The sequence below is a fragment of the Zingiber officinale genome, chromosome 3B, assembly GCF_018446385.1.
Source record: "Zingiber officinale cultivar Zhangliang chromosome 3B, Zo_v1.1, whole genome shotgun sequence".
Classification (NCBI taxonomy): domain Eukaryota; kingdom Viridiplantae; phylum Streptophyta; class Magnoliopsida; order Zingiberales; family Zingiberaceae; genus Zingiber; species Zingiber officinale.
The window spans coordinates 6,257,573-6,285,316 of NC_055991.1; the positions used below are offsets into that span (position 1 = coordinate 6,257,573).

The 27,744-nt window shown below is 34.9% G+C and overlaps 3 protein-coding genes and 1 non-coding gene across 7 annotated transcripts; 1 reads left to right on the forward strand and 3 right to left on the reverse strand.

The window, feature by feature from the left end:
- Window positions 1–1,916: 1,916 nt before the first annotated feature.
- LOC122055686 (probable prolyl 4-hydroxylase 7) lies at window positions 1,917–5,855 on the forward strand. Of its 2 annotated transcripts, XM_042617229.1 has the most exons (7): window positions 1,919–2,230; window positions 2,316–2,373; window positions 2,466–2,570; window positions 4,890–4,947; window positions 5,036–5,211; window positions 5,278–5,338; window positions 5,429–5,855. In XM_042617229.1, exons 1-7 carry the CDS (start codon window positions 2,094–2,096, stop codon window positions 5,734–5,736), a joined length of 903 nt encoding a protein of 300 aa, XP_042473163.1. In that variant the 5' UTR covers window positions 1,919–2,093; the 3' UTR covers window positions 5,737–5,855. The 2 variants fall into 2 exon arrangements, with proteins under 2 accessions (XP_042473162.1, XP_042473163.1); XM_042617228.1 differs by having other exon boundaries at window positions 1,917–2,230; window positions 5,036–5,338.
- An 886-nt stretch (window positions 5,856–6,741) lies between these two features.
- On the reverse strand, window positions 6,742–16,017 carry LOC122055687 (chaperone protein dnaJ 10-like). 3 transcript variants are annotated; one of them, XM_042617231.1, is made up of 10 exons: window positions 15,863–16,017; window positions 15,138–15,243; window positions 14,606–14,665; window positions 14,266–14,348; window positions 13,962–14,127; window positions 12,842–12,971; window positions 12,253–12,411; window positions 12,017–12,180; window positions 11,765–11,845; window positions 6,742–7,123 (listed from the first exon to the last, which is right to left on the reverse strand). In XM_042617231.1, the coding sequence occupies exons 2-10, from the start codon at window positions 15,222–15,224 to the stop codon at window positions 7,040–7,042; spliced, it is 1,014 nt and encodes a 337-aa protein (XP_042473165.1). In that variant the 5' UTR covers window positions 15,225–15,243; window positions 15,863–16,017; the 3' UTR covers window positions 6,742–7,039. The 3 variants fall into 3 exon arrangements, 2 of the variants coding, with proteins under 2 accessions (XP_042473165.1, XP_042473164.1); XM_042617230.1 differs by lacking the exon at window positions 15,863–16,017 and adding an exon at window positions 15,687–15,851; XR_006132911.1 differs by having other exon boundaries at window positions 7,063–7,123; window positions 11,995–12,180; window positions 15,863–16,016.
- Window positions 16,018–22,399: 6,382 nt separating this feature from the next.
- Window positions 22,400–22,471, reverse strand: TRNAM-CAU. The gene has a single exon. It is a non-coding gene; the product is annotated as a tRNA-Met (tRNA).
- A 1,603-nt stretch (window positions 22,472–24,074) lies between these two features.
- On the reverse strand, window positions 24,075–27,535 carry LOC121968042 (bidirectional sugar transporter SWEET2a-like). The gene is made up of 6 exons (XM_042518562.1): window positions 27,457–27,535; window positions 27,335–27,371; window positions 27,039–27,252; window positions 25,104–25,262; window positions 24,790–24,909; window positions 24,075–24,672 (listed from the first exon to the last, which is right to left on the reverse strand). The coding sequence occupies exons 1-6, from the start codon at window positions 27,497–27,499 to the stop codon at window positions 24,568–24,570; spliced, it is 678 nt and encodes a 225-aa protein (XP_042374496.1). The 5' UTR covers window positions 27,500–27,535; the 3' UTR covers window positions 24,075–24,567.
- Between the last annotated feature and the right edge of the window lie 209 nt (window positions 27,536–27,744).

The window sequence follows — 27,744 nt, forward strand, 5'->3', positions numbered from 1 at the left end:
ATCGGGAGTCAAGGAGACGTGACAGTCAGAAGTCAATGAGATGTGATAGTCAGAAGTCAAGGAGATGTGACAATCAACAGTTAGGAGGATGTGATAATCAACAGCCAAGAGGACGTGACAGTCAACAGTCAGAAGGACGTAGCAGTCAGTAACTAGGGAAAGAAGAGGTATGACCGCCTAGTGTCGTTAGACGCATAATGCCCGGTCGGGTGCTTACATATCAGGATCCCAGATCTAAATCAGGATGTGCAATCGGGGTGATGCCTGACCTACTCCGACTGGTCGGGTTTTCATAGCTCGATTATATCTAGGTCTGATTCTCTTAGTAGGCCAACTCCCTGTCAGCGCTTGAGCGATATCACTTCAGCTCTCCTTGCCCCACAAGACTTAGGCTAGGTGTTATACCTGACAGATCATCCGCTGCATGCCCTAGTCATACCTGGGCGGGACAGAAGGTGCTACACGACAACAAGGTCAGGGAATCATAACCACTTGTTAGAGAATAACTGCTGTATATTAGGGAATATTCCAATGGTTTACGGTCATCTGCGAATGAAACCTTCTTCCAGTCCACAAAAGGGTGCCACGTGTCCTCCATCACCAGACAGGTCCTGACACCCGACATTCCCTGACAGTAGTCAGGCTTCAGAGGTACACATTATCATATAAAAAAGGAGGTCTTCTCCCTTGAGCAGGTACACTCTCTCACATATTCACACTTATCTTATCCTTTCGTACAATGTTCTTTTAGGGGAAAGATACCTGACTTGAGCGTCGGAGGGCCTGCTCTGGGGACTTTTTCCCTAGCTTCTGGCCTCTAATGTTCCGTGTGCTTGTCTGAGTGCGTGCAGAGCTCAAGTACCGCCGGCTTAGTTATCGCCATCCGCCAGTGCCACGTGGGGGTTCGTTCTCTAGGGCACATATGATAAGGGTGTCATAGTCGCCTCTTCGTCAACACCAGCGACAACTCATCCGACCTTCGTCTGACTCAGATTCCGGACATGATCATATCCCAACCCGTGTGCTACTGATATATCTCAGCCTACGTGTCGCTAACCTATCTCTTGCCTTCGTGTCGTTATTATATCCCGGCCTACATGTCGATGTCGCATCTCGGCCTGCATGTCGATGTCGTTTCTCGGCTTGCTTGTTGATGTCACATCTCGACCTACGTGCCGATGTCGTATCTCGACCTGCGTGCCAATGTCATATCTCGACCAGCGTGGCGTGGAGAGGTCCCAGCCTGCATGTCGTTTTCCGAATCCAAGTCACGTTCGACTGAGTGCCGTCAGATCCAGCTCTCCCGCCTGTTCAAAGTCATCTACCTTTCCGAGTCAGGGCAACGCGAGTAACATCCCGACCAACTCACCGATCCACCCGAGGGCACCCCGGGCCAGGGTATGCTCTCCATTCATATTCTATACGTATTTTATTATTCTAGCATTAGTCCGTTATTTATATATTCGTTGGATCTGCCTCGAGTATTGGGGTACCAGGGACCAGGGCGATCCGATCGCTAGCTGCAGATAGCGTTGATAAGAGGATTTCTAACAACTTGGTCAACATAGAAGTCATCTCAGCATATCCCTCTTTCGTGACATCACAATTTGATTAACATTTCATCTACCTCACTCGATGGTCCGTCTGACTCAAATTCCGAATAGGATCATATTAATGAAATTTAAATAATTTAGATCAAATGGTAAATAATATTTTGATATCATATTGTTTAGAGATCCTAATATCATTTATGAATAACTTATATTTATTGTACCAGCTATCTCATAATCTTTATAAATTCTAGTATATATGTATATATAATATTTTGTAGAAGTTATCCGGTAATTTGTATAAAAATTAAAGGTAGAGGAATATTTTCAGAATAAAATGCTTGAAGGCACATATATATAAAAAACATTGAGCCGGAGCCCACCGATGACGTCAGCCATTGCAAGTGGAGGCGTAACCTCACCGGCGATCGAGGAGGACTAATGAGGGCGAAGAATCCGCCTGCGTAGACCTGCTCGCTGTCGTCTCCTCTCCGCGTTCACCGATCTGATTCCTTTCTCCCTTGCTCCGCCGCCTCCCCGGTGATGGGATCCTCCGCCTCTTCGTATCGTCTGCTCCTCCCCCTTCTCCTCTCGCTTCTTCTGCTCGGATCGTCGTTCGGCCTGGCGGATTCCGACTTCTTGGATCCTTCTCGAGTAATTGAGTTGTCGTGGAATCCCAGGTGAGGGATTCCCAGCCCGCCTTCTTCTTATTCTTGTAGGATTGCCTCGGCCTCTGGCCTTCACTCTGCTCTTGGTGTTTGGTAGGGCTTTCTTGTATCAGGGATTCCTCTCCGACAAGGAGTGCGACCATCTCATCTCTCTGGTTAGAATCTTTCGACTTTTTTTTTCTGTATTACATATCGTGAATTTGGGGGTTTCTATGGGTTCGATTAGTGACGAGCGTTTTGGAACCAGGCAAAGGATAAGTTGGAGAAATCTATGGTCGCGGATAATGATTCGGGGGAGAGTATGATGAGTGAGGTGCGGACGAGCTCTGGCATGTTCATCGGAAAGAGGCAGGTAATGTTTAATGTTTCTGGCCCTTTCATGAAAATTATTTATTGCTCTATGCATTTTGCAACCTTGATGCACGTATGTCTTCCAGGATTCAGTACATTTTGCAATAGTTCTCTATACATGACATGCCAATGCAAAGAGCATTTGCTGTAAGAGATTTGATGAAGGTCTTGATAGTAATTTCATTGAATAACAACCAAAATACTATTGAATAACAACCAAAATACTATTTCTTTCACCCATTTCAGTTTCCCTGGTTAGTTTGTAGGATGAACTGATTGTTTTTGCTAGAGTTGTATAACCTCTCAAAGGAACAACTTCTACAACAACATATTATTTAGGTTTGTTATCTCTTTGTTGTACTCGCAGGAGGGAAGATTGTGGTAATCATGCTTGCCCACCCTTAGCTATTTGGAGAGGTTCCTCATGTAAACGATTCCAATGCCCAAGCTTTCTGGACTTATAGTGGATCTGTAAGAATAGGTGGGGATAAATAGTCTCCACTGTGGCTGATTCTTATTATTTTGCTAGACATCCCTTTTCTTCTTTGTTGCCGAAGAAAGAATGAAGAAGTTAGAATAAGTCACTGGTGACACCTAGTCATTGAGAGTGTGTCTCATCTTTTGTTGTTCACTAGCTATATGATTGGCCCTAGAATGAAAATGAGGTCTAGCTACTATAATGCCTGGAAGTTGCTACTTAAAAATATTGTCGCATTGCCATTCAAGTCAGTTAGCTTTATTTTGTAGGTCCTTGCTTGGAACTTGCTAATGAAATTGAGATCCTTGCATGAGCGTGCCAATACTAGATTTACTTGCTTTGATTGGAATATCGTGTGGTTCCTTGAGTCATTAAGTGCTAGCTGCAAGGAGGTATGCCATTAATGGCTCCTTGAATGCTAGCCGCAAGGAGGAACTTGAGGAATTATATTGCTATCTTCAGCTCTATCGGCTCACTGACCTCTAGGCCTTCATGTTTCAAGTTTGTTTATTTAACCATATTCCTTGCTATAGTGGACTCCTAACCCCATATACTATCTTATTGCCTTGCCCTTTAATTTCTTACTCCTCTAGTCAGTCATTGCGACAGTTTGCTTGTTAGGTAACTTTGACCTCATAATGGTGGGGCTAACTGAAAGTAGGCTCAAATGTCAACTTATGCATACAGTTACTTGCATAAAGGCATGCTCAGTCTTCCAAATGTCACTTCATCGACCAAAGTGGACTCCTTGTTTTACTGATAAAGAGACTTAATTTGAATGACCAGGTCCAACATCACACTGACACGTGAGGAAGATACATTATAACCCAGCTGTGAGGTAGATGGTGAGTTCTACAACAAATATATATGAGTATTGTCATTACTCAATACAAACGCTCTATTCATAATTATTAATGAGCATGAGTGGCCCAATTTTAGATTATCTTCTAAAATCCTACACCACATTGACACATCAGGGAGATGCATTGCAACCCAGCTGTGAAGTGGCCCAATTTTAGATCGTCTTCCTTCTTTACATCATATCAGATTATCTGATATGATGCAATATCATGTTATGAATCACCAATATTTCAATAATTGCAGTTTGTCCATAGTGTTGTTTTAAAATTTTGATGTAATTACTAGTACTTTTTTTGTGAGAGAGAGTGTTAAATGTCAGCCCATCGATCATGTCACAATTAGAGACACATTATATGTGTGTAGATAGTAAATGTGATTTATAGTTGATTTGGACCCGTAGATTCCTGACGGAAAATTTGCAATTATCAGTTTTTCTTTCTTGATGCCAAATTGTCTAAAAGTGAAGTGAAGTTTGAATTGTCAACCTTAAATGCTCTGGGCAACTCTTGTTTTTTACTTGAAGTTGTTTCAGAATGCTAATGACCGACTGAATTGCTTTTTCTTTCTCTTCTCGGAATTATGTAATCAAATGTGCACAAGGGTTGTTGTTGTTGTGGTTGTTGTAAATGTGCACAAGCATGCACACACTACACAAAGCCAATGCACACTCTCATGTATGCTGACACAGATTCTTATGCAGAAATAAGCATTTTATATTGTCCTTTGTGCATTTATTTACTTGTGTGGATAAATGTTGGGAAGAAGATGGGAGGGAATAGTGGAGTAAGATGGAAAGAAACAGTAGCCAGTCTGCCAAATTTTCATGTGTCTTCTTTGTTCCTTCCACTTCCCTTTTCCCTCTTATTCATCCGCCCAAGCAACATGCCATCAGCATCATCCTTTTTTTTCCTTCTATGGTAGTTGCTGCTGAGCTACACTATGAAGATTAATTTTATTAAATTTGCAACCATCTTCTTGTAGGATGAAATTGTTGCAAGAATCGAGAAGAGGATCGCTGCTTGGACCTTCCTTCCAGAAGGTTTCTTACATCCCTTAAATTAAAAGATTTGCTGCATAAAAGAATTTATTATTCCTAAATGATCTTACTTTTTTCCACCTTTTTTCAGAAAATGGCGAATCCTTTCAAATACTGCATTATGAGCATGGCCAAAAATATGAGCCTCATTTTGATTTCTTTCACGATAAAGCCAATCAAGAACTAGGAGGTCATCGAATTGCCACAGTATTAATGTACCTATCCAATGTTCAGAAGGGTGGAGAGACCATCTTTCCTTCTGCGAAGGTAATAGATCCATCATTAAATACATTGCATAAAGAGACCATCCAGACTCTTTTTCTATCATCTCAGGGGAAGTTATCTCAATTGAAGGATGACACCTGGTCAGACTGTGCAAAAAATGGTTATGCAGGTATCACTTATACCAGCTATCAAACAATTTTTTTTTCTGATTCTAATTCTCAGTATTTCATCTACAAATCATGATATTTTTTTTCTGCAGTAAAACCTTCAAAAGGTGATGCCTTGCTGTTCTTTAGCCTACACCCTGATGCGACAACAGACTCCGAGAGTTTGCACGGAAGCTGCCCTGTCATAGAGGGTGAAAAATGGTCCGCAACAAAATGGATTCATGTGAGGTCTTTTGAGAGACCACACAAAACAAGCTCCAGCTCAGGGTGTGAAGATGAGAATGTTCTTTGCCCGCAGTGGGCCTTAGCAGGCGAGTGTGTGAAAAATCCTCAATATATGGTAGGCACCAAGGATTCACATGGGTATTGTAGGAAGAGCTGCAGTGTATGCACCATGTAGCTGGTTATTATTTATTATTCACTTGATAAACTGTAGTCAATATTACCATAAGGTGAACAAGATTATGTCTGTATACATGGCATTTATTCTATAATTCTGGTATGATCGATCTTTGATGAGGTTTCTGCCTCTAATGTATCAACTTTTTTTCCCCCTAGGCCTTAGAACAGCTAATCCAACTGAGTTATTTTTTCTCCTCTCTTCCGTTGCCTCCCCGGTGTCCTTCCCACTCCAATCATTGACCACAAGCTCCCTCAAAATTATAAATTGAAATATCGACCCAAGCAACAAGTGTGAAGTAGCAACTTTCGAAGTGCGGATCCTCTGTGGATCAGAGATGGTTCCTATTTATTTTAAACGTGGGGTCATCATTCTCTACCAATGATGGAGAGTGATTCATTCTTTGATTCGTGTTTTACAGATCAAAGAATCTGAGCTGCAACTTTCGACAATCACCCGCAGCATGATACAGGGCAAGGCGTTAATTAAACATCCACGGTTTGAATTTCAATTACAGTGTACTACCAACATTTTCTTCTATTGAAATAAAAAATCTAAAAATCTAAATCGTTGATTGCTAGACAAGGAGTGACTTGCGCTTTTGGATTTAACAGATGGACGAACGGGAAAAACTGCCCACCTTCAAGATTAATTGGGTCACATGACTCTAGATTTCAACCCCTATATTACCTTTGGAGAGTGTCCAAAATGCCGGCAAGAGCTGATAATAATATCATTCTAAGATCAAAACATTGGCACGACTCGGTATCTCAAACCCTAATATTGCCTTTGGAGAGTGTCAATGTTAACAACATGATTCGTCCGTTCAGACTCAGCAGCAACCAGTGACAAATTATATCAACCTTGACGCACGCAGAAACCACATGAAGAAGTCCAAATTAGCCATATAATTAGTTTCTTGGTGCTAATATTCTTGACTTAAACAGATGAATGAATATAGAAGGAACTTGTGAGTTTAAATCTACAGTTAGCAATCCAGCAAACTAATTCAAGATACCCTTTTTCATCAAATCAATAGTTCAGTAATAAGTCCTCTGGACAAAGAAAAGGAAAAGAAAACCACCAAACAAGTAAACGTGTCCTACACAAGGTAAATTATCTTTGTGCTGCAGTCAAATCCCTCGTCGAATGTGAAAACATGTTATCATGCCAATAGGGACGCACAAACTTAATAGAGGTTATGGAGTACAATTTGGCATTATCAACCAATGAGCTCCTGCACACTACAATATGGATTTCCTTCACCAATCGACAGAGCACTTTGATACGGAAGTCTGAAATGCTAATTGCTTTTTGATCTAAACATATTGCAGGTGCTAGTCTCCACACGAAGGCTGCTTTCCCTTCTACAGTTAGCTTTTGCACCCTGACATAGTTCAGAACAAGACTGCAGTTAGACAAACTTCATGGCAGAGATCACCACCAAAAGCACTGGCGTAATAGAGATTTTTAAATTTCAGAGACATGTTTGTGTTATAAGATGATTGTTGATCTGTCATATCATAGTAAAATCACAGTAGTCCAAATATAAAAAATTAAAAACAATGTAAAATCAAAGTCAACCTATTTTTGTCAAAATAATACTCGATTTATTTCTGCTATTCACTTGCACAATTTGGAATGATTAGAAGCTTATAATAATTTCATTTTGTTTGAATTAATATTGATGCATATTGTACACTTTCTAAACCGAATTTAACATATTTATTTGACAAAAATATCTTATATTATCTGACACAATATAATCCCTTATATTGATAACCCCTTAATTAGATAGCATCTGAATCTTAAACTTCCCATGCAAACTCTCTTATATCACATCAACTTTTTCTTAATCTTCTCTCCATCCAACCTCCTTTCTCTATTCATCAAGGAAGAGCTTCCTTCTGAATGGCATAGAATGACTACTTTATTTCTGATATTTCTTTTGTTCTTTCATTATTCTAGATTTATATTTCAGTACATGTCTTACTATTTTTTTCTTATCATTTTAATCGTTGTGGGGCAACTTGTATTGCATTTATATGTTTGTTATTGTAATATGGCATTTAAACAAACAAATTGTTTCAACAATACCTGATGCAGATTTGGAGATGTTCTCTAAATTTATATTATAGTTTCAAACATTATTTCATATTGTTATTAATTATTTAAGGATGAATATTTTCAGGAGGTTATTAGTACCATGAAAAGCTACATTTTAGATTTTGTTCCAGAGCATTTTGTTACCTATGCATAACTAATTACTAAATTACTTTACAACATTATGTTTGTTAGGAAATTTTAGAAAATGATGATTGATAACTTATCAAAGATTAGAGTTTTATGTCTTAATGTCACTCCTATTCTTTGCTAATCTACCTCACATACTTTCATTTCATTTTCACAAAAACATGCATCAATAAATACAAAATCTTTTGGGATGATCCATCTTCCATGAGCATCATTATTGTGGACTTACATGGAATAATAAAAGAGAATTTTTAATTAAGAGTGCAAATTAGACTTGTTGGAAATTCTTGAAAGTTGGAGGAGAATATTGTATTAAATACATTCAATTAACATTTTTATTGGTAATTTTATTAAATATTAAAAATATTTGATTAACAAATAATGAAGTTCCCCTATTTCTTAAAGAATCTCACCTCTGTTCTTAAGTAATGAACTCCCATTTGGGATTGGAGATTTGGAGCTTTAAAGGTACTCCGAAGGGGAGGTGCCCCATATATGTTATATTCAACATTATATTGGTCAATGGGAGTTTTTTTTTTTTACTAAACTAGTGGGGAAAAAGATCATATAAATAAATAAATCTATTTTTTAAAATACAAATTAAGGATATATATTAGATGATGCTCGTGTTATGCTACAGATTTAGTTTAGTTAATGTTAGTCATTTTATTTCATTCTTAAGCTAGTTGAGTATAATTTATTTCTTATCTGGAACATAAACTAGGTCCTCCATCAATGATTTAAACTTTAATAATTATATATATTGAGATGATACTATATTTGAAATAATACTTAATAATGTTCTGAATAATATCTTAACTATCAAATTTATGTAGTAAAAAACAATAGTCATTGGTTTGAAACGGCAGACAATTAGTTTACATAAATCATATATTTCTCTAAATCTAATGAGGTTTAAATAATTCATTAATATTAATAATTTTTGGTATTTAAAGAATTCAGATCTACACACATTCTATTACTAATAAATAAACTATATATATTTTTAGTGTTTATATTTTAATAACAATAGTGAGCCTTTCATTTCCAATTCTGCCACCAGCAATTGGATGAATTTAAATGAAATTCCTTTATACAATGTGTTGGAGAAATTATACTTACAGCTAAGATATTATTGAAAGAACATATATATGGTGAAATGACCAATGTGATGGTAAGGATGTCTCCTTCAAAGTAAACATGATTACAAAACAAAGGAACAAATAAAGATAGAGATTTGATCTTTTCCAATGAAAACAACATCAGCCTGTCTTAACTAAGGCATCTGGGAATCCTGCCCCATCACTAAGATGAGGGGAATCGAATAAAGAAATATAACTTGCAAGCAAGATAGAGCAGGAAAGAGATAATAATTTAATGTCCCACCCTAGTTTTTGGACATAAAATCTAAAGACAAATTAAATATATTATAGATTATGTTGTATGCTGTTATGGTCCCGAGTACAGGATCGAGTCACAAGTCAAGATCCGGATCCGTACTTGGTCATGCAACACGTAATGGGAAAGGGAGGGAGAAAGACTCGTCTAGACATAGTCCAAATTACTCAATTTTTCTTCCTCTCTTCATTGATGATAACACTCCTTATATAAGAAGCCAATTACATGGACTATTCAAGGAAAAAAGGAAAAGACTAATCACTAAAGGAAACAAGAAATCAAAAATAGAAAGACCCTTTATTTATTTCTACTTATAGTAGTAGCAAATTTTGAAGTAGCAGATTTATTCCAGCAGCTAATTAGGTAGTAGCAGATTTATTCCAAACTAGCAATTTAGTTAGTAGTAGATTTATTCCACTAGCTAATTAGGTAGTAGCAGATTTATTCTAAACTGGTAATTTGCTTCCAATTATAGTGGAATCTAACAAAGGTGTCCATATCATCACTCCTCTCCTCGATGCTGAGCTTGTCCTCAAGCTCAAAAGCGAGGTATAACGCCACTAATAGAGCATAGAGGGAAATTTTCAAATCCACTTCCACCTCTTCCTCACCTTCCCTGTCATCATCAGGCACTTCAATCCAAAACAAGAGTTTACACTTGTGACTCATGGAGTAGGACTCATAACAATTAAAACAAAGGCCCTTAACTCTCCGTTATGCCACTTCGGCGCGGGTCAGACGCTTGAAGAATGAAGCAGGTGGAGTATCCTTGCTGATGCCCCCCAATGTCTTGGTCTTCGCCAAAGGAGGACCTCCACTGCTGGTGTTGAGCTTGTTTGTGATCTCGCCTCAATTCGTGCGTAGCAGCCCCTCGCCTTGATGGAAGTACTCTTCCATTCTAATGCCCTGGTCATATTCATTGCAATGCCTAGGTTTTCAAGCTTCTGCAGTTCGATGTCAATACGGCGATCTTCGACTAGCCCTGTAGTGAACAAGTCAACCTATTGTTGTGGTCGGAGGTCTGAAGTTCGGGCAAGGTGGGACTGGAACGGCCGCTGGTAGTCTTCTACCGAACCTGTCTGCTTCAGATTTGCTAGCTCTCCCAGTGGATTGTTACTCATAGGCGGCCCAAAGTGGATATGACAATGGTTTTTGAATTTCTTCCAAGTCATATCAAGTTCTTCCTGTTCCATCTGATCAAACCAAAGTTGGGCTTCCCCTACCAAGTGAAAGGCGGCAAGGCCAACCTTGTCGGTTTTCGTGGTCCTTTGGTTGGCAAAGAATTTTTCGCACCTTTTAATCCAGCCCAGTGGATCCCCTTCTCCAGAATAGGTGGGGAACTCCATCTTCGAGCATCGTGGAACTAGGGTGCCCTAATTGGTGGTTTAAGTCCGACCTTCGAGGCTTTGGAAGGGTCACACTCCATGCTAGTAGAGCTATTTGCGGTGGGCACCGACTGTTGTCTTGTCTCTTGAGCAATACAAGATAACTCAGTCTCCTCTAGTCCTTGTTAGCGGAAGATGATCTACTCCATGAAAACTTGCTGTTGTGAGATCAATCTTTCCATGAAGGTATCAAGTTTGGATGTGATTGGATCCGTGTCACCCATGATTGACTCTGGTACCAAGTTGTTATGGTCCCAAGTGCAGGATCGAGCCACAGTTTGAGATCCGGATCCGTACTTGGTCATGCAACACGTAATGAGGAAGGGAGGGGGAAAGACTCGTCCTAGACATAGTCCAAATTACTCAATTTTTTTTCCTCTCTTTATCGATAATAACACTTCTTATATAAGAAGTCAATTACATGACTATTCAAGGAAAAAAAGGAAAAGAGCAATCACTAAAGGAAATAAGGAATCAAAAATAGAAAGACCCTTTATTTATTTCTACTTATAGCAGTAGCAAATTTTGGCATTTATTTCAGCAGCTAATTAGGTAGTGGCAGCTTTATTCCAAATTGACAATTTAGGTAGTAGTAGATTTATTCCACTAGCTAATTAGGTAGTAGCAAATTTATTCTAAACTGATAATTTGCTTCCAATTATAGTGGCATCCAACAAAGTTGTCCATATCATATACTTTATGTAAATTATGTTGCCCAGCTAACTTGCCTACTCAAGATTCAGATAGGATGGGAAGATAATGTGATGCACCTCATCTTGCCCTGCTTCTTATGTATTATGCAGGATAGGATAGGATGTGCCGCAACCAATTTCGTATTTAAAAACAAAAATATTGAAATCAAGAAAATCACATGTTCAAACTCCATCACATTCAATTTTATTTTGTTATTTACTTCATGTAATTCACAGTACCTAGGAACTAGTGATCAACAGTCTATCTAGAATGAAATAGTTCTCAGTAAGCTCCCTTACCTGGAAAATTGTTCCCAACTTCTTCAATGCTGTGGCTCGTAACTTCAGTACATCCTTTGAAACAGTATTGTCTCTTAAAACCTGAATTCAATCAAGCATTTAATTATTCTCTTAAAAAAAATCTAAAGCACGTCTGGCAGTTCCATTATCTCACCAAACACTAGATGAATATAGGAATTTAAAATATCTAATTTTATCTTTATGCCAATGCAGTACAATGTGAGGCATAACTTATATGAGTACAGTGCTTACTGCCTGACACACGAGTGAAAGAGTGGACTCTATGTCAAGCACATTAATTTTCCACAAAGAGCTAAGCATTGCGTCTTTTTTCTCTTCCATGATTTTCATGAGGTTCTCAGGATCCTGTGATTCTCTTTTCACCCCTTCTTGAAGCTGGATCAGCTCCACCGCCCCTAAATTGAGAAAAAATGGAAATGTCAAAACTCATGGAAAGAAAAAAAAAATGTAGAAAATCATGCAAGTACCTGATGCTGCATTAACTTGTGATTTTACATGGTGACCCTTATCTCTTACCCATTCAGCTATAAATGGCACGCCCATGTATCGCTTGCTCTTTCCAATTTCTCTAGCGGCTTGTCTAGCATATATATAACCAATAGTGTGGAGCATAGGCTCCCCAAAAGCTAAAAAATAAATACTTCATTTTAGCAGGTGGCAATTTGATAAAGAAAAGGCTAATCAATACCGATAACAATAGTGCAATACCAGATGCAGTTTCAAAATTTATTTTGACTGACTTTGTTATTTGCTGATCAAAAGATTGTAGAACATTGAGGACAACACCACTCACAACCACATTTTTCCCCCCCCAGTGAATAGGTATTATGGACTTTTACAATGATTAAAAAAATAGAGAGAGATAAATGCACCATCTTTCCATGCAAAGGTTCATTACTTTCTTAGTTTGTTTCTAAGCACCAGAGGTACAATACCAGGTTACTTTGCACATTGAAGACCACTTACTACAGTTTGATCATCAAGCCCTTTTTTGGAATTGTATGTCTTATAAAAACTACAAAAAGAGAAGAAATAATGAGGTCAATAAGTAGTCACCAGCTTGGGATAGACGACTTGCTTCAGAGTTTGCCCAATTCACAAATTCATTTTCTTGTCCTGACACATAGAGATGAAGATGATCTTTCAGAGTTTGGATTAGTTTCTCTTCTCTTTCTCTTTGTAGTTCCTGCACTTTGATACATGGAAATTATCACAATATAGTTATGTTGAACCAACAAGTTATTAAACTAGAAAAGCTCCTTGTAAGTGAAGTATAAATAGCGTACAACATGACAGAAAGCTTGCATCTATATTCTTAGATCACACACATTAGAGCACCAATACCAATTTTGAAATAACGAAATGAATTCAGAGAAATTGAGTCTTAATGATTAGAACTTGCAATTGAATATGACATGCCATCAAATCAATCTTCATCGTCTAAGTACTATGATGAGATAAATGTCCCTACTCATTTCCAGTGCATGTCTATTGTTCTGTGGTAATTGCTTCCACTCAGATTTGGATGGCCATAAAATTTCAGATGCTAGTTATTTAAAATACCGAAGCTACATATCTCTCTTCCAATAAACTAGTATAGAATGGTGAACAAAACTTTAATGAGATGGTCTAATAGATGTAAATCAAACAAAATCTGGTAAAAGGAATGAAAAAGGAAAATTTTCAAATATTATTCTTCCGTATTATTCATGGCACAGTACAGCTGTAGCTGCTAATAATTGAAAAGTAGTAAATGTGAGTTGCATCTGCTTGTTCATCAAATTCACAAAATTAGCTCCCAAAGTCGCATGTACAAAGCAATAAGCTTATCAAATATGAGCTAGAGAGAAATAGCAAGGTAAAGAAAATTAGCACAATGGATGATTAGTCAAACTCAAATCCACCAAATGCAACACTGGATTTTTACAAATGTACTAAGCTTAGAAATTAAGTTCTTCAGCAACATTGCCTATAACTTCAGAGATCAATTCTTAAGGCTAATGCAGACATGCAAGATGTGAGTGACAGCAAAATTTGGCTGAATATATACCAATTCATGGTTAGAATGTAGAGGTACCAACAAAAAGTCTCACATGATCTGATTGAGTGGCAATACTTGACTCTATCAGAGTTCTCTGACTAGGTAATTCAGGGATTGCTGAAAGACTAACTATACCTTAATTCTCTCTTGCACTCTTTGTCTTCTGTTGTCTGAAATATTTGATTCTTCTTCTGCTTCTACAGAAGCAATGGTTGCTAAAGCCAGTTGTCCAATATAATCCTCAAAGAAATCACTTCCAAACATCATTCCAAAGACAGTACCAGGATCTACCATGGAATCTCTGACATATTAAAATTACTAACATATAAGTAACTGGACAAAATAAAACAATGTCATTAATAGAACCTTTAATTCAGGCAAAATGCCAGTGCTATCTCAGTGAAGATTAATCGTATAAAAATCCTTTCTATGAACTTACTGGGAAAGACCTTCCTTTCCATGCTTGTCATACTCTTCACGTTTCACAGGATCACTCAAGACTTGATAAGCCTCGCCAAGTATCTTCAAATATAATATTATTTTAATAAGACAGTAGTGAAACACGGGGAAGTAAGAATCTTAAATTTATTAGTATAGTTATATATGTTTCCCTTTGCTAATTGCAATAAATTGTGAATTGCAAATTGCATGGCGTATATTTGGATCAAATAAAACCTAGATTCTAAAAAGAAACAATTTCTTTTGAACATATTAAAACATATTCATGTAGACAATTAGGTAATTGTGCCACTATTTTTGGAACCATCAATAGGAAGCACCTGAAAGTTATGAGCAGCTTGTGGATCTCCGGGATTTTTATCTGGGTGCACCAATCTTGCCTAAAGATAAAGACACAAAATCAGCAATTTAAAAGGTCAAAATCTTCATAGCGATGTCAAATGTTTAACTAGATGAGACAAACTGATATAAAATACTAGGTGGGATCTGGCCATTCAATTTAAGCATCATATGGTAAAAGTGATTGTGAGTTCAGGATTTTCAATTGATACAAATGAGCATGTAATCATTCTGATCTATTGATAATTAAAGCTCAACAAAATTTTCTTAACTATATGTGAATTATCAAGAATAGAACGTCACTATTATTACAAGTTTAATACTTTCACATCATTTTAAACCTGCAAAGAGTTCAACTTGAAGAACTCAAATGACCCACTTTTATAATCGGGAACTACTGAACTTGTCAGGAGGATTTTCTTACTGTTCTGATGCAGAAATAAGTGTCTTTTACAAGAATATGCGAAAAAGAATGACTCAAGTATATCTTCATCAGAGGAATCTTCTAGTTACCTTAAGGTAATAGGCCTTCTTGATCTCAGAAGCAGACGCGTCTATGCTAACACCCAATATATCATAAAACTCGGTTGATTTGACCATGATTCCTAATTACACCTACCTGCAACACAAGGGTCAAATCATTAAATTGTGGAGCCAGTTATTCTCGTCACAGGTTGTCAGTGGAACAAATCAATCAGTGGTGCAGATACAGATATACGTACAAACACACAAAATGAGAGACAGCAAATAGCATTTCCCACATTATTGTGGTAGGCAGTGAAGTTTTAGATCAGTAAGAGGCATTTTTCCTGACAAATTTATGTCTTCAAAAAAAAAAAAAAAAAGAATATATATCACCATCAACGTAGAACACGGATAGAGCCCGCACAGGACAGGATAATAAGCAAATAACTAAAAGCCTTTATATCCCCCCCCCCCCCCAAAGGAAAATAGTGAGCGGAGCAAAACCATTTTTTGGAAAGAGAATAGGGAAAGAGGTCAGGGAGAAATAAAAGAAAAAAAATCAAAACACTAACAGAGAACACTACCTTCGGTTCTTACCTCAAAGGAAAATTTCAAAAGGGGCGAAAGAGAAGGGAGGCAACAGGATCCGGGTGGATTTGACTGAAACCAGAACAAATCGACGAAGCTTCGAAGGCGAAGAGAGGATCTTTCGAGGAGATTAAGCAACACGATAGAACAAGCGAAAAGAATGGGCGAATCGGGGGAGCAAGCACCTGTCGATGCGGAGGCCACAGAAGAAGCGCCGGCGTAGCTGCACGAGGTGACCCGGAGCTCAGAGTGAGATAGCAGTGGAGAGGGCCCGATATATTCCAAACACGGGAAGACGATAAAACGCTGCTGGTTAGTATATCGCCGGTTACAGGCTGAAAGGATTGGAAATCCGGAAAATTACATTTTTGCCGCCCAAAGATTGCGTAATTTTCAGAATGCCCATAACAATTTTAAAATATTCATTATTTGCAAAAAAGCTTACAATTGTTTACAAATTAATTGCGGGATCAAAACTCAGGTTCATATAAAATTAAAATGTGAGATGTCTTTAATCACTGTTTTCCGACTAATCCGACTGAATTATGGATGGAATGATATGGTAAGTTAAATCATATATTTTTTACTTTATTTGTTTATTTATTTGACATACCTAGTCTATCTAGGTATTTTAATGTTGGACAAAATTGCACTATTTTGTTGGAGATATTTACTGAAGTTATAAAAAATCTACTGAAATTAAAATTATTAGAATTGAAATTTAGACTTATTTTTATTGAAATGATCTGCTGATAATTTTAAATTGTCAGGTTAGATCGAATTGTTGCGTTGTCCAAGGTCGAATGGTCCCGGGTGTCACGAGGTTAAAGTGGCTCAAGTCAAGTGGAAATCTTAGTCTCGTCCAAGCAAGTTGTCAAATATTGAGTCGGAAAGTCAAGTCCAGGTCAAGAAGTCAAGTATCAAGCCACTTTGCTACTAAATCTAAAATATCAAGTCGAGAAAGTCAGAAAGAGAGAAACTAAGATTTATGTACGACACAATTTCCTTAAAGCATATTCGATTCCTCCAACGTATTTTGAAGTCACGTTTGATGTTGTTTTCTATGAAAATAAAATCATAATCACAACTTAGTACATGTTGTTTGGGGGCAAACTGAACAATTAAGTATTACTACTTAAATCCGTGTTATCATTTACAATGTGTGTAAGAATATGATTGGTGGTTTATCGTGTTGGGTTTGGTAAACTATTTCTGATTAATTGCATCTATTATTTCCTAATTAGAATTAGTTTTTTAATTATATGTCAAAAGGTGGTTGGTTTACCCTAGTATTTTCGTCAATTTGTATTTGCCCAATACAAAACAGACAAATTATGAATGATTATTAGTCATTTGTATAGTAATCAAGGCATGGAGAAAGATATATTCAGATGTATCGAATTTCGACTCCAGTTAAGGGTGCACATTCAATTAAAATCAAATTGAATTGAATTAAACTAATCGAACCAAATCAATTTTTTTTAATTAACTAAACCAATTGAATTTTTAATAAAAATTAAATAAATCGAACCGATAAAAAATCAGTTAATTCGATTGAAAAGGAATTAGGTGAATTTTTCTAATGAAGGTCTGATTTGATTTGATTTGAAAAAAAAAAAAAAATTCCAATATAAAAAATATAAAAATTAGGATTTAAAAATTTAATTAGATGTAAAAATTTAAAAATTTAATTTGTTATAAAAATTCACGATTATTCAAGTTTAATTGAATAAAATATTTTAGAATTAAATTTAAATTAAATTATTTTTTTTTAAAAAAATAAAATAAATCGAACCAAAAATTTAAATTTAGTTAGTTGGTTGGATTTAATTGAAATTTTGCTTGCCTTTAATTATAACAGGATTTGGATCTGTAGATTTATTTGGAATTTAAAATTTTTGATGGTCCAGGTCTAATTTCAATTTAATAATTATTGATGGTCAGGTCAAAGACAAACCCGCTATGTTTTTATATTAATCATCATTATATTAATCATCATTGATTTCCCATATGTACGGCAGAGATGTAATTGTCGGCTTCCAATCTAGATTCATTTCTCTACAATTTTCATGAAGCATTCAATATCTTTAACTTATTCAGAATTTCTCAGCGCTCAAATTCATTTTTAAAATTTCTACTAAATATTTTATCTGTTTATCTTGACCTGCTTGAAAAATATCTTACAATAAATTTTAGTTAAGATTTGAGCAATAAGTAATGGGTAATTGTACATATTTAGTTAAAATTAAATTGAATTAATCGAAGTAAAGTTAACTGAACTGATCGAATTTTCTAATAAAATTAAATAAATCGAACCGATAATATATCAATTAATTCTATTGAAAATTAAATTAATTAATTAACAACAAATTTTAAAATAATGAGAGATTTAATTGAAACTGATTCTTTTTATGGAGATTTAATTATTTATTTCATTTTATTGGATTTAATTAAATAAAAAAAATTTAAAAATTGAACCTAATTAATTTAAAAATTAATTTTTTTAAAGAAAATTTAAATTATTGAATTAACCAAAGTAAATTTAAAATTCAGTTAGTTAGATTTCATCATTGAATATTTATTCATCCGGACTAATTGGACTCTAAGTTTTACTTATTTGTTACTTTAATGAACAGTGCTACTAGTTATTATAACAATCAACAAATTAATACACAGGCAGAGTCAGTACATGATCCGCAATTGAATTATGAAGACGATAATAAATCATTCTATTTGAGTGCTCGGCCTCTTGAAGCTACTTGCAGCCTACAAATGGAAAAGGCAGAAAAATTGCGACTTAAATCGAGAAGCATTATTCTATAGGAACAACTTAAATTGAGTTTTAGAATATTTTTGTTTTACCTATGTATATGTAACTGGGACAAAGGATTCCCTATACCATGTGCTCAAGCCTCACTGTCCCAGGGTAAATGTTGTTGCCTTGTAGATTGTATAGTTGTTTTGTTTGTGATAGATAACATGAGAATGTATAATTACCTTCTCTTTTGTCCATGGTCTCTCCTTGGAATGCAAGGACATACCAACCCAAATAGGAAGAAAGCAGAACTCAATGACAGGTCAAATTGTCATTCTCCTAAACACATTGATCATAGCCCACCAAGCTCAATGTCATCCACTTGAGCATGGAAGGTGTTAGGATGTGGAAATAATATTTTCTTTATGTGCTAGTCACTATTTCAAAAATTAGTATCTTCTGTGTTGGCTCTGAGACGAGTTGACGGAGGTACTAAGGACGAGTGTATTCATCTTTTACCACACACATTGTTAGGATATGGAGATGGTCCATAGTTGATTGACATGATCACCTCCAACAAATACTCTTGTTACTAAAAACTCAACAAGAGTAACTTTTTTAAGTAATAGATGTTTCAATGACTTTGTCACGGTCATCTCCAACAAATTGTACAAGATCTTAGATCGATTGGATGACTAAATATAAATAGATAAAAGCTAATGGTCTTTTGTTTATTCAATTGGATTAAACTAATTTCAAATTAATTAGAATTACATATAGTAAATTATTATTCAAATAGAAATAGTATATTAACCAACATTTAAATTAAATCAACCACATAGCACACATTTACTTAGCTTATAATTACAATAAGTCAAAGCAAGGCCCAAGATTGAGTGGTTGACAAGATGATAAATAATTTCCTTATTGAAACCAAGTTATTTTGTAGGCAACCTTTACATAGGACACATTTTCGTTTGTAAATGAATTTTAAATGTTTGAAGGTCATAATCAATCTGGTAATGCTCTCTTGCCTACTCATAGGTCTTTAGCTCCATTGATCTAGTAACTAAGCCATCTAGGACACCAAACTCATTTCATGACACTCGACGATTAATAACACAGTAGTAAAATATCTTATTAGTTTTTAGACATCTAAAAATAAAATTTCAGTTTCAACGAAATAACAGATAAATTTTTCTTAATAGACGATTAACCTAAGGATACTGGACTAATAAGTCTGTTGTAAACACTTTCTGATTTATCTGATGACATGTGAAAAAGATTTGTGGGGTCAGGATGATAACTCTCAGAATTAATCGGTGTAAACTAAATAACTAATATCAACTAAAAAATATTAAAATTCTACCATCAATTTACCATGAACTAAATTTCTATTAACTCGTCCAAAGCTTTATCACTTGTTATAGACCATTAAATAGATAATCTTCCTTATCACATTAGCAAATCAAAATTTAGAAGATTATTTGTAGTAAATAATATTAATATTAATTTGATATAAATAATAGATTTTTAATGTTACGAAAGATCTTTATATTAAAATCATTAATTTTTAGTTTATTTTTATTTATTAATTTTATTTCATTTGTTCTTGTTTTCTTATAGTTAGATATAAAAAATAAAAAAGTATTTTTTTTTTAAAGATTTTTTTATTAACCCTTTAGTTGCTTTAAATTTTTAGTTTTTTTATTAAAAGTCCAAAATAAAAAATAAAAATATAGATAAATTTAGGGAGTCATGAGTTTAATATTATAAAGTTGTTATCAATGACTTTTTATGAAAATTTTTTAATGTAATAATTAAGTTTTTATTTTTTTTTCTTGACATGATTCGGCTAGTTTTAATTGGATTTTGGTGCGATTTAGTTTGGTTTGATTTAAATAAAAAAATAATATTTTTTTACTTTAATTTAGAACTGAAATACATAGAATATTTTGAAAATTAAATACGACTAAAAAATTATTTTTTAAAAAAAATAAATGCTGATGCGACAATGGTTGATTGGTATTTTGTTTGATAGAAAGAAAAATTAAAATTTTATTTTAATTTAGAATTGCAATAGACGGAAAGGATATCTTGAGAATTAAATACGTCATTCGATAAAAAAAAATTAAAGTATAATGAGTTTTTAAAAAAAAAATCAGAAAATTAGATATGCCTTTTAAAAAATATAGTGCGAAAATGGTAAAAGCCTTTTGAATAATTAGTTTGATATTTTTAAAAAGAAATATTAATATTTTTTCTTTAATTTTTTAATTAAAATTATAAAAAAAGATAAATTTATGAGAATATTATGAGTTCAATAAAATATTTTTTTTAAAAAGAATTGATCGACGTAGAGTTATCAATCATTTTGTTTAAAAAATTTTAATGAAAGAATTATGGGTGCGTTTGATTTACGTATTAGTTTTATTTTCTAAAAAATACGTGTTTATAAAAAAAATGATCTTTGGTTTGTATTTTTTATTTATATTTTCTAAAAAAATAGATAGTATTTTCTAAAAAAATAGAGAATAACTAAAAATTATTTTCTATTTTCTAAAAAACACAAATTTTTCAGAAAATAAAAATAAAAAACATATAAATCAAGCACATCCTAACTTTTTTTTTTAATTTGATTTGGTTCATTTCAAACACTTGATTTCTGTTTTTCTTTTTCTGTTCGACTAAATTTGAGAAAAAGACTTGTGATGCGATGATAAAGAAGGATCCACCAATCTCTTGGTTTTTTAGACGTCTTCCTTCCCTTGGTCAATTGAATGCTTCCCCATTATTTCTTAGTAAAATAAATAAATAAAGTATGAGTTTGTGGCAAATTGATTATGATTTTTTAATTTTTAAATATATTTTTGATTTTTTTTTTAAAAAATAATGAATTGAAACTTTTCAAATACACAAATCCCACCGAATTTTAAAATTATCTAATCGCTTGACTTTTTTCAGTGTAGTCTTTTTCATTCTTTTCTTTGTCTATCTTTTCGGTTTAAAAATAATAATAATGAAGTTATGGCCAAATTAGTCTATCAATTATTTAGAGATGATTTTTTAAAAAAATCCGTAAAAGCAATAAGTAGCCCGGCACTCCTAATCGAACTTTCTAGAAATTAATTACGTCGGATAAATGTCCCTGCTGAAAATTAATCTTAAATAATCGTATTTGTGCGGCTCATGTCTTACCACTTGCGATGCCTCCTAAGAGAGGTTAATCCTCTGATCTAAAAAATTTTAAATCAAAAAAGATCATGTTCATTCATTGATTAGATAAACTAAACCCCACCTATTAAATAGATGGGATTCAATTCATCCTACTAATAAATGAATGAACAAGGGATCATGTATGATCTAAAGATCCTAGATCAAAGGATCCCTACCTCTCCCGGGAAGATCAAGACCTAACTATAATTTGCGTCATCGAGAAAATCATGACTAACTTAGTTGTGTTTAGATCAAATCATTCAAGTAGCTAGCTCGGTCATAATTTTCCAATCACCTTCACTACCTAATTAAGGGCCCATTGAAATAAATAAAAAGGATTTTTTGAAAAATAATGTGTCATTTAATAAGTTTGGAAGTAGAATATTGGTTGAGTACATTAGTTAGTGCATTATTTACTCTTAATGGTTGCAATTGTCAATTTATCTATTAATACAACAATTTAACAGGTATTTTATTTATGCCATTTTATAAATAAAAATTACATAATAGTTAGTAATCAACTGCAAGCATAACATGGTTTTTTTATATTAAAAATATTTTAAACTAATTTCCAACGACCGTTGTGAAACATCGACCATAACTCGATTAAATTACAATTTCTGAAATGAGTGTCAAATAGTTTGGATAAGCAGTCGGTGATGGACCCGTTAATGAGTCAAATATGGGCCGGAATTGTTTAAGCCTGACAAATCAGACCAAACGAAATTTGTAAAAAAATTTGATCAAAATTTATCAGAGCCAGGTTTCGATCCTGGGACCTGTGGGTTATGGGCCCACCACGCTTCCGCTGCGCCACTCTGATTTGTTGATTATAACAAGAAATTAATATTTAATATATTAATTTATTAAGTAATGATGCCCTTCCATACAGAGAAAATTCAAATCTTCTAGTAATTAAGAATGATAACTACTATTAAACTAGAGAGATTGTATATGATTTATCAATGGTAGAAATCTATATATATAACATTTTAGATATTTAAATTACGAATTAATAAGAAAATAATTATAAGTTTACTTAAGGTGCCGGTAAGAAAGCGTATGGTGGCAAAGAGTGAGGCACGTGGTAATCGTCTATGAGGAAGCATTAATGAGGCTTAATTAAAAGACATGGACGACGTGCTCCATCATAATGAGCGGAGATTTGCATAGTCATCCATAAATTGAGATGACGTCAACAACCATCAAAGGACACTCATCCAAGAAACTGTCGAGAAATAAAAAATTTACTAAACGTTGTCGTCAGCCATCCCGATCGACACAAGACTCAAACTAAGATATAGTCGAGCGGTGGCTATAAACCCATGTCATATGATAATCGAGCGGTAGATCTAAACTCATGGAAGCAAGTGGTAGCTGAGTGGCGCATCTGAACCTAGAATGTCCGATAGGATGTAAAAGCCACCCAAGACACTACTTGTCCAGTCAGTTGGACTTTCGACCTCCTTCGACTAAACTTGAGAAGAAGACTTGTGATGCGGTAATAAAGGAGGGTCCACCAAGTGCGGGTCAAGGGCGGAGATAACGACTAACATGGAGGTCAAAGTTTAGGCGGTCAATGCCAGAGAACCAACGAGCTCGCCAAAGATGGGTCGAGCGAAGGTCTACTACAGTTGTCGATCGGGCATGAAGTGTCCAATCGACAAGTGGGCTGTCCGAGAGGAATGCACGGACATCCAAGAGCACTATGATCAGAACATCATATGCTCATTACGAAGTGGAGAACGCTAAGGCGACCAGAGCGCTGGTCCGGTCAGACAGAAATAATCAATCGAACCATCCCTTATGGAGAAACTCAGCTGAGGTCGACAGGACGGGGATCCCCGGGCGAGCGACTCCCCCGCTCGGCCAAACAGTGGGACCTCTTTCATATCTCTCAATATCCCTTTAGGAGATAATGTCGTTGACAACGAGACATGGTCAATAGACGGATCATACGATGGAAGCTTATATTGTCTCATCAAGGATTTGCATGCCCTGTTAAGGTATGCTATCAGAGATATTTTCCTGACAAGTCCTTTCATATGACGGTTAGGGAAGCGTGTCTGTGCCTTGAGGCACGTGCACGTCGCCTACTGGGCGTTATATAAAGGGGGGTTCATGCACCGGTAGAGGTACGTATAATTCATTATTCATGCATATTGCTTCGTTTTCTTCTATTTTTTCAGTGATTGACTTGAGCGTCGGAGGACTAACGCCGAGGACCCCTTCCCTAACTCGAAACTGACATTTCTTATATTGCAGAGCAGAACGAGATCTACATATAATCAACTCAAAAGTCACATTCTCAACTAGCCTTCTTCACGATTTTTTAACAGGATCAGTAAAGTAAACCTCATATCATCAATTTCTGATAATTAACTTCTAGTCATTACATTAGGAATATCATATACCCATCTTCTATGCTACGCGCCCTGAAGATTTTATTACACTCTTCGATCAAGCTAGTATAAGAGTGCTGTATAAACGAGCGCAATTAGACAAGGCTACTTTTCTACTAATTAGTTATTTTCATTATTTCTACTGTGCGCCGAATTTGAGGTCTGTGGAGTTTTACCACAGTTCGCTTAGGCCTCCCTTCTAAATTCTTCTCTGTGATTGCTCGTTAGCGATTGAGAAGGTTCTAGAACTAGTGTCGTGTGGTCGTCGCTTCTAGTGATCTGCAGGTTCTAGTTGGTCGACCTCAAGGCGATTTAGCCACCCGCCGAGCCGATAGGAGACTCTCGCTTAGCAGCAACCCTATCCGTGTCCGACCTATTTGTGGTGCTCTGCTTTGATCCCTCAAACAGTCGACCCATTCCCTTATCTCGACCGGATCAACTACAAAGAGAGTAAACATTTATTTGATTCCCCAATCAAAAAAAGAAGTGCAAAATAAATGAACACACAATTATTTTATCAAGCCAACAATTGCAAAATAGACCGCTCTCTAGATTTTCCACCGTAATAGCCATACAATAACAATTGAACAGCCCCAAGGAGAGCTCCGATCCCATTTGGAATCTATGTAAAAAATAAATAAATAAAAATAATAATTAGAATCAAATTTATATCGCTGAACTTAATTAAGGAAAAGATATTAGGGTCCTTGAAAAAAAGTGAAATGATCGATCTTCTTACATATATGAAGAAGTCATGCAATAGCATCCCATATACAAAGAAAGACAGGCTCATCAAGGTGGTGGCAAGGGATAAGTAGAATGGCATGAACTCCACACTTCTAGTCCTGATCACCAAATTCTGAAAAAAAAAAAAAAAAAAATGGGCTAGGGCATGGTTAGGGGAACTACAAGAAAATGGTGAATTAATGACCGATTTAACCGCCAAAATAAAATGTAATCAGCTGAATAAAATTTTCAATCGTAAATTATAAAAGCAGTTTTATAATTGCGATCGAGTAGATTAAGTAGGGTTAGCTAGATGTGTGGGCATACGATGATAAACAGAGGAGAAGCAAACATGGAGATGAGTGAAGCTGCGCTCAAGTATCCAACAAAGGTCTTTCGGTTTAGAGGGTCGAAGAACTCCAAACTGGCGTAAACAATGGCGATAAAAGTGCATAGGACTCCCATGAACATTGCTATCATTCTCAACTGCATGAACAAATGAAATCAAGACTAAGTATAGTGTTTTTATCATGAAAATTTGGTTTCAAATATTGCTTTACCCAATAAATTTAACTAATTAAAAGATTGAAATACTATGTGTAACTTTAGTTAAGCATAATTATCTATATTCTAATGTTAAAATATCTCTTAAGTTTTTTTATTATTTTGTTTAAATTTATATTTAATAATTTAAATGTCTGTGAACAAGTTTGAGCTTCAAATAAATTTTAAAAAAAACCTCATTCAAATGAATAAACTTAAATAATTGAATAAAAATGAAATGGATATCCATTATTTGCGTTTTCACCGAATGAGCACCCAATTTCTGATTAAAGTCAAATAAGTCCCTATTTAAAACGACCTACCTAAAACATCTTTACATTATTTGATCATTCCGTCGTATAGAAGCTAGAAACTAACTTCAACGGCGTGTAAAAATTATCTTCTAGAATATATTATTTGATCATTCGGATGTGTAGAAGCTAGCAACTAGCTTCTACAATTATAGAAGTTAGATATTAACTTCTACACGTTATACAAGTTAGTTGCTAATTTATAGTACAGTAACTTTATATCATTTTGATTTACTTATTTGAATGATAACTTGAATAAAAATAATATTTTAATGAGCAAAATAAATAATTGGAACTCTATAACACTTATTACATTTCAAATTAATATTATTTAATCATGATCAACCGTGTAGAAACTATCATCTCACTTCTACAATGTGTAGAACTAGTTGCTAGCTTCTACAATGTATAGAAGCTAGTTGCTAGCTTCTACAATGTATATAAGCTAGTTGCTTGCTTCTACAATAATGATTTTATATTATTTTAATTTTATTTTTCTAAGTTATAATTTGATTAAAATAATATCTCAACTAACAAACCAAACAACAGGGACTCCATGACATTGATTATATTTCAAATAAACATAATTTAATCATGATTGAATGTCTGTAGTTAACTTGTTTTACAACAATACTGAATTAATGTGTATTTTTAGGATAAAATCATGTCATATGTGCTCATTTTGTTTTTTTTAAGGCACTAATATGATGTTTCTGATTTTTGTAAGGCACTAATATGATGTTTTGTCTTTTTAATTTTTACTCTAAATAATTCATTAAAATTATTTATATATATATATATATATTAATGTCTATGAAATATATATTTTATATTACAGTTTTTACCATGCATGCACATTCTTAGACGTCTCTCATATGTCCGGGCACCTGATGCTCACTCGAGCAGCTATATTAATTTTTTTATGACTCGAGACACCCAGGTTAGCATCTCGGCTTGACCCGGATACATGAGGGGCGCCATGAGTGTACATGGTAAAAATGTGAAGGTTAAAATATATATATATATATATAATTAAAAATCAATATTTTCTCGTATATAAATCCCTAATCCATGAATATATCTCTTAAATACATTACAATACTCCATAAATACTTAAATTTATTTTATTTTTAATTTTTTTAATAAATATTATAATCCAATTGGGAAATTTAAATCCTAGAGATTAAATTTTTTTAAAAAATAGCTTACAAATTAATTCAATTGGGAAATATGAACCTAAGAATAAAATTTTTAAAAAATATTTTAATTCAAAATTTTAAAAAAGAAAAAAAACACTGATATCTGCGCGACGCGCATGATATCATAACACACTCTCTCTCTCTATATAAACAAACCAGCTTAATTAAAAAGCTTCATAAAGGAACTAATTAAACTATAATTAAAGAACCTTTCTGGCCTGGTCGGCGTAGAAAATGAAGACGCCGACGTAGGCCGACTGGAAGACGGCTCCGGCGGAGTTGACGGTGGCGACGAGCACGACGCCGCCGACGCACGGCAGCCCGTACCACATGCAGATCAAGCAGTTCATCAGCGAGTAGACGTAGGGCGACCCCGAGAACTCCTCCGTCGACTCGTTCCTGATTATCCTCCTAAACGTCAGCCTGAACAGATCATCTAGTTAACATTAATTAACACAATATCGCAGCAAATCAAATGAACTCCTCCTCCTCCTCGATTACTCACATCGGCGACACGAACAGAACGAAGGCGAACAAATTTCCTGGAATTATACAAATTAAATTCGCCGTCAGGACGCAAATCTTCAAGCAACTAACATGATCCTCAAAAACCAATCGCCCACCCACCTGCGATTCCAGCTGCGATGGTCGACGCAGAGTACTGATCCATTGCTGAAACCTCCGCCTCCTCTTCTCCTTCCGTCACTCTTCTAGGCCTCCTTGTTCTTATCGCCTTATATATTAATACATAATCAATATCTATATTTTTTTATTCGATCCTTAGACACTCCCCTTAATTAACTTTTTTTAATTAAGTAAAGTGACAATTAATCTGTGTTATGAATAGCAGGATTGAAGGGCAATATTTTTGTTAATATGAAATGGGCAAAAATTAAAATAACCTCCGAAATTAAT

Coding starts and splice junctions, on each gene's coding strand:
- LOC122055687 (XM_042617231.1), bottom strand. CDS start 15,224: ATGGTCAAATCAACCGAGTTTTATGATATATTGGGTGTTAGCATAGAC. Junction 14,128..14,265: donor GGAAAGGAAGGTCTTTCCCA/GTAAGTTCATAG, acceptor TTAATATGTCAG/AGATTCCATGGTAGATCCTG. Junction 11,846..12,016: donor TTTCACTCGTGTGTCAGGCA/GTAAGCACTGTA, acceptor GATTGAATTCAG/GTTTTAAGAGACAATACTGT.
- LOC121968042 (XM_042518562.1), bottom strand. CDS start 27,499: ATGGATCAGTACTCTGCGTCGACCATCGCAGCTGGAATCGCAG. Junction 27,372..27,456: donor CATCGCAGCTGGAATCGCAG/GTGGGTGGGCGA, acceptor GTATAATTCCAG/GAAATTTGTTCGCCTTCGTT. Junction 27,253..27,334: donor GTTCTGTTCGTGTCGCCGAT/GTGAGTAATCGA, acceptor TGATCTGTTCAG/GCTGACGTTTAGGAGGATAA.
- LOC122055686 (XM_042617228.1), top strand. CDS start 2,094: ATGGGATCCTCCGCCTCTTCGTATCGTCTGCTCCTCCCCCTTCTCCTC. Junction 2,231..2,315: donor GAGTTGTCGTGGAATCCCAG/GTGAGGGATTCC, acceptor GGTGTTTGGTAG/GGCTTTCTTGTATCAGGGAT. Junction 5,339..5,428: donor TGCAAAAAATGGTTATGCAG/GTATCACTTATA, acceptor TTTTTTCTGCAG/TAAAACCTTCAAAAGGTGAT.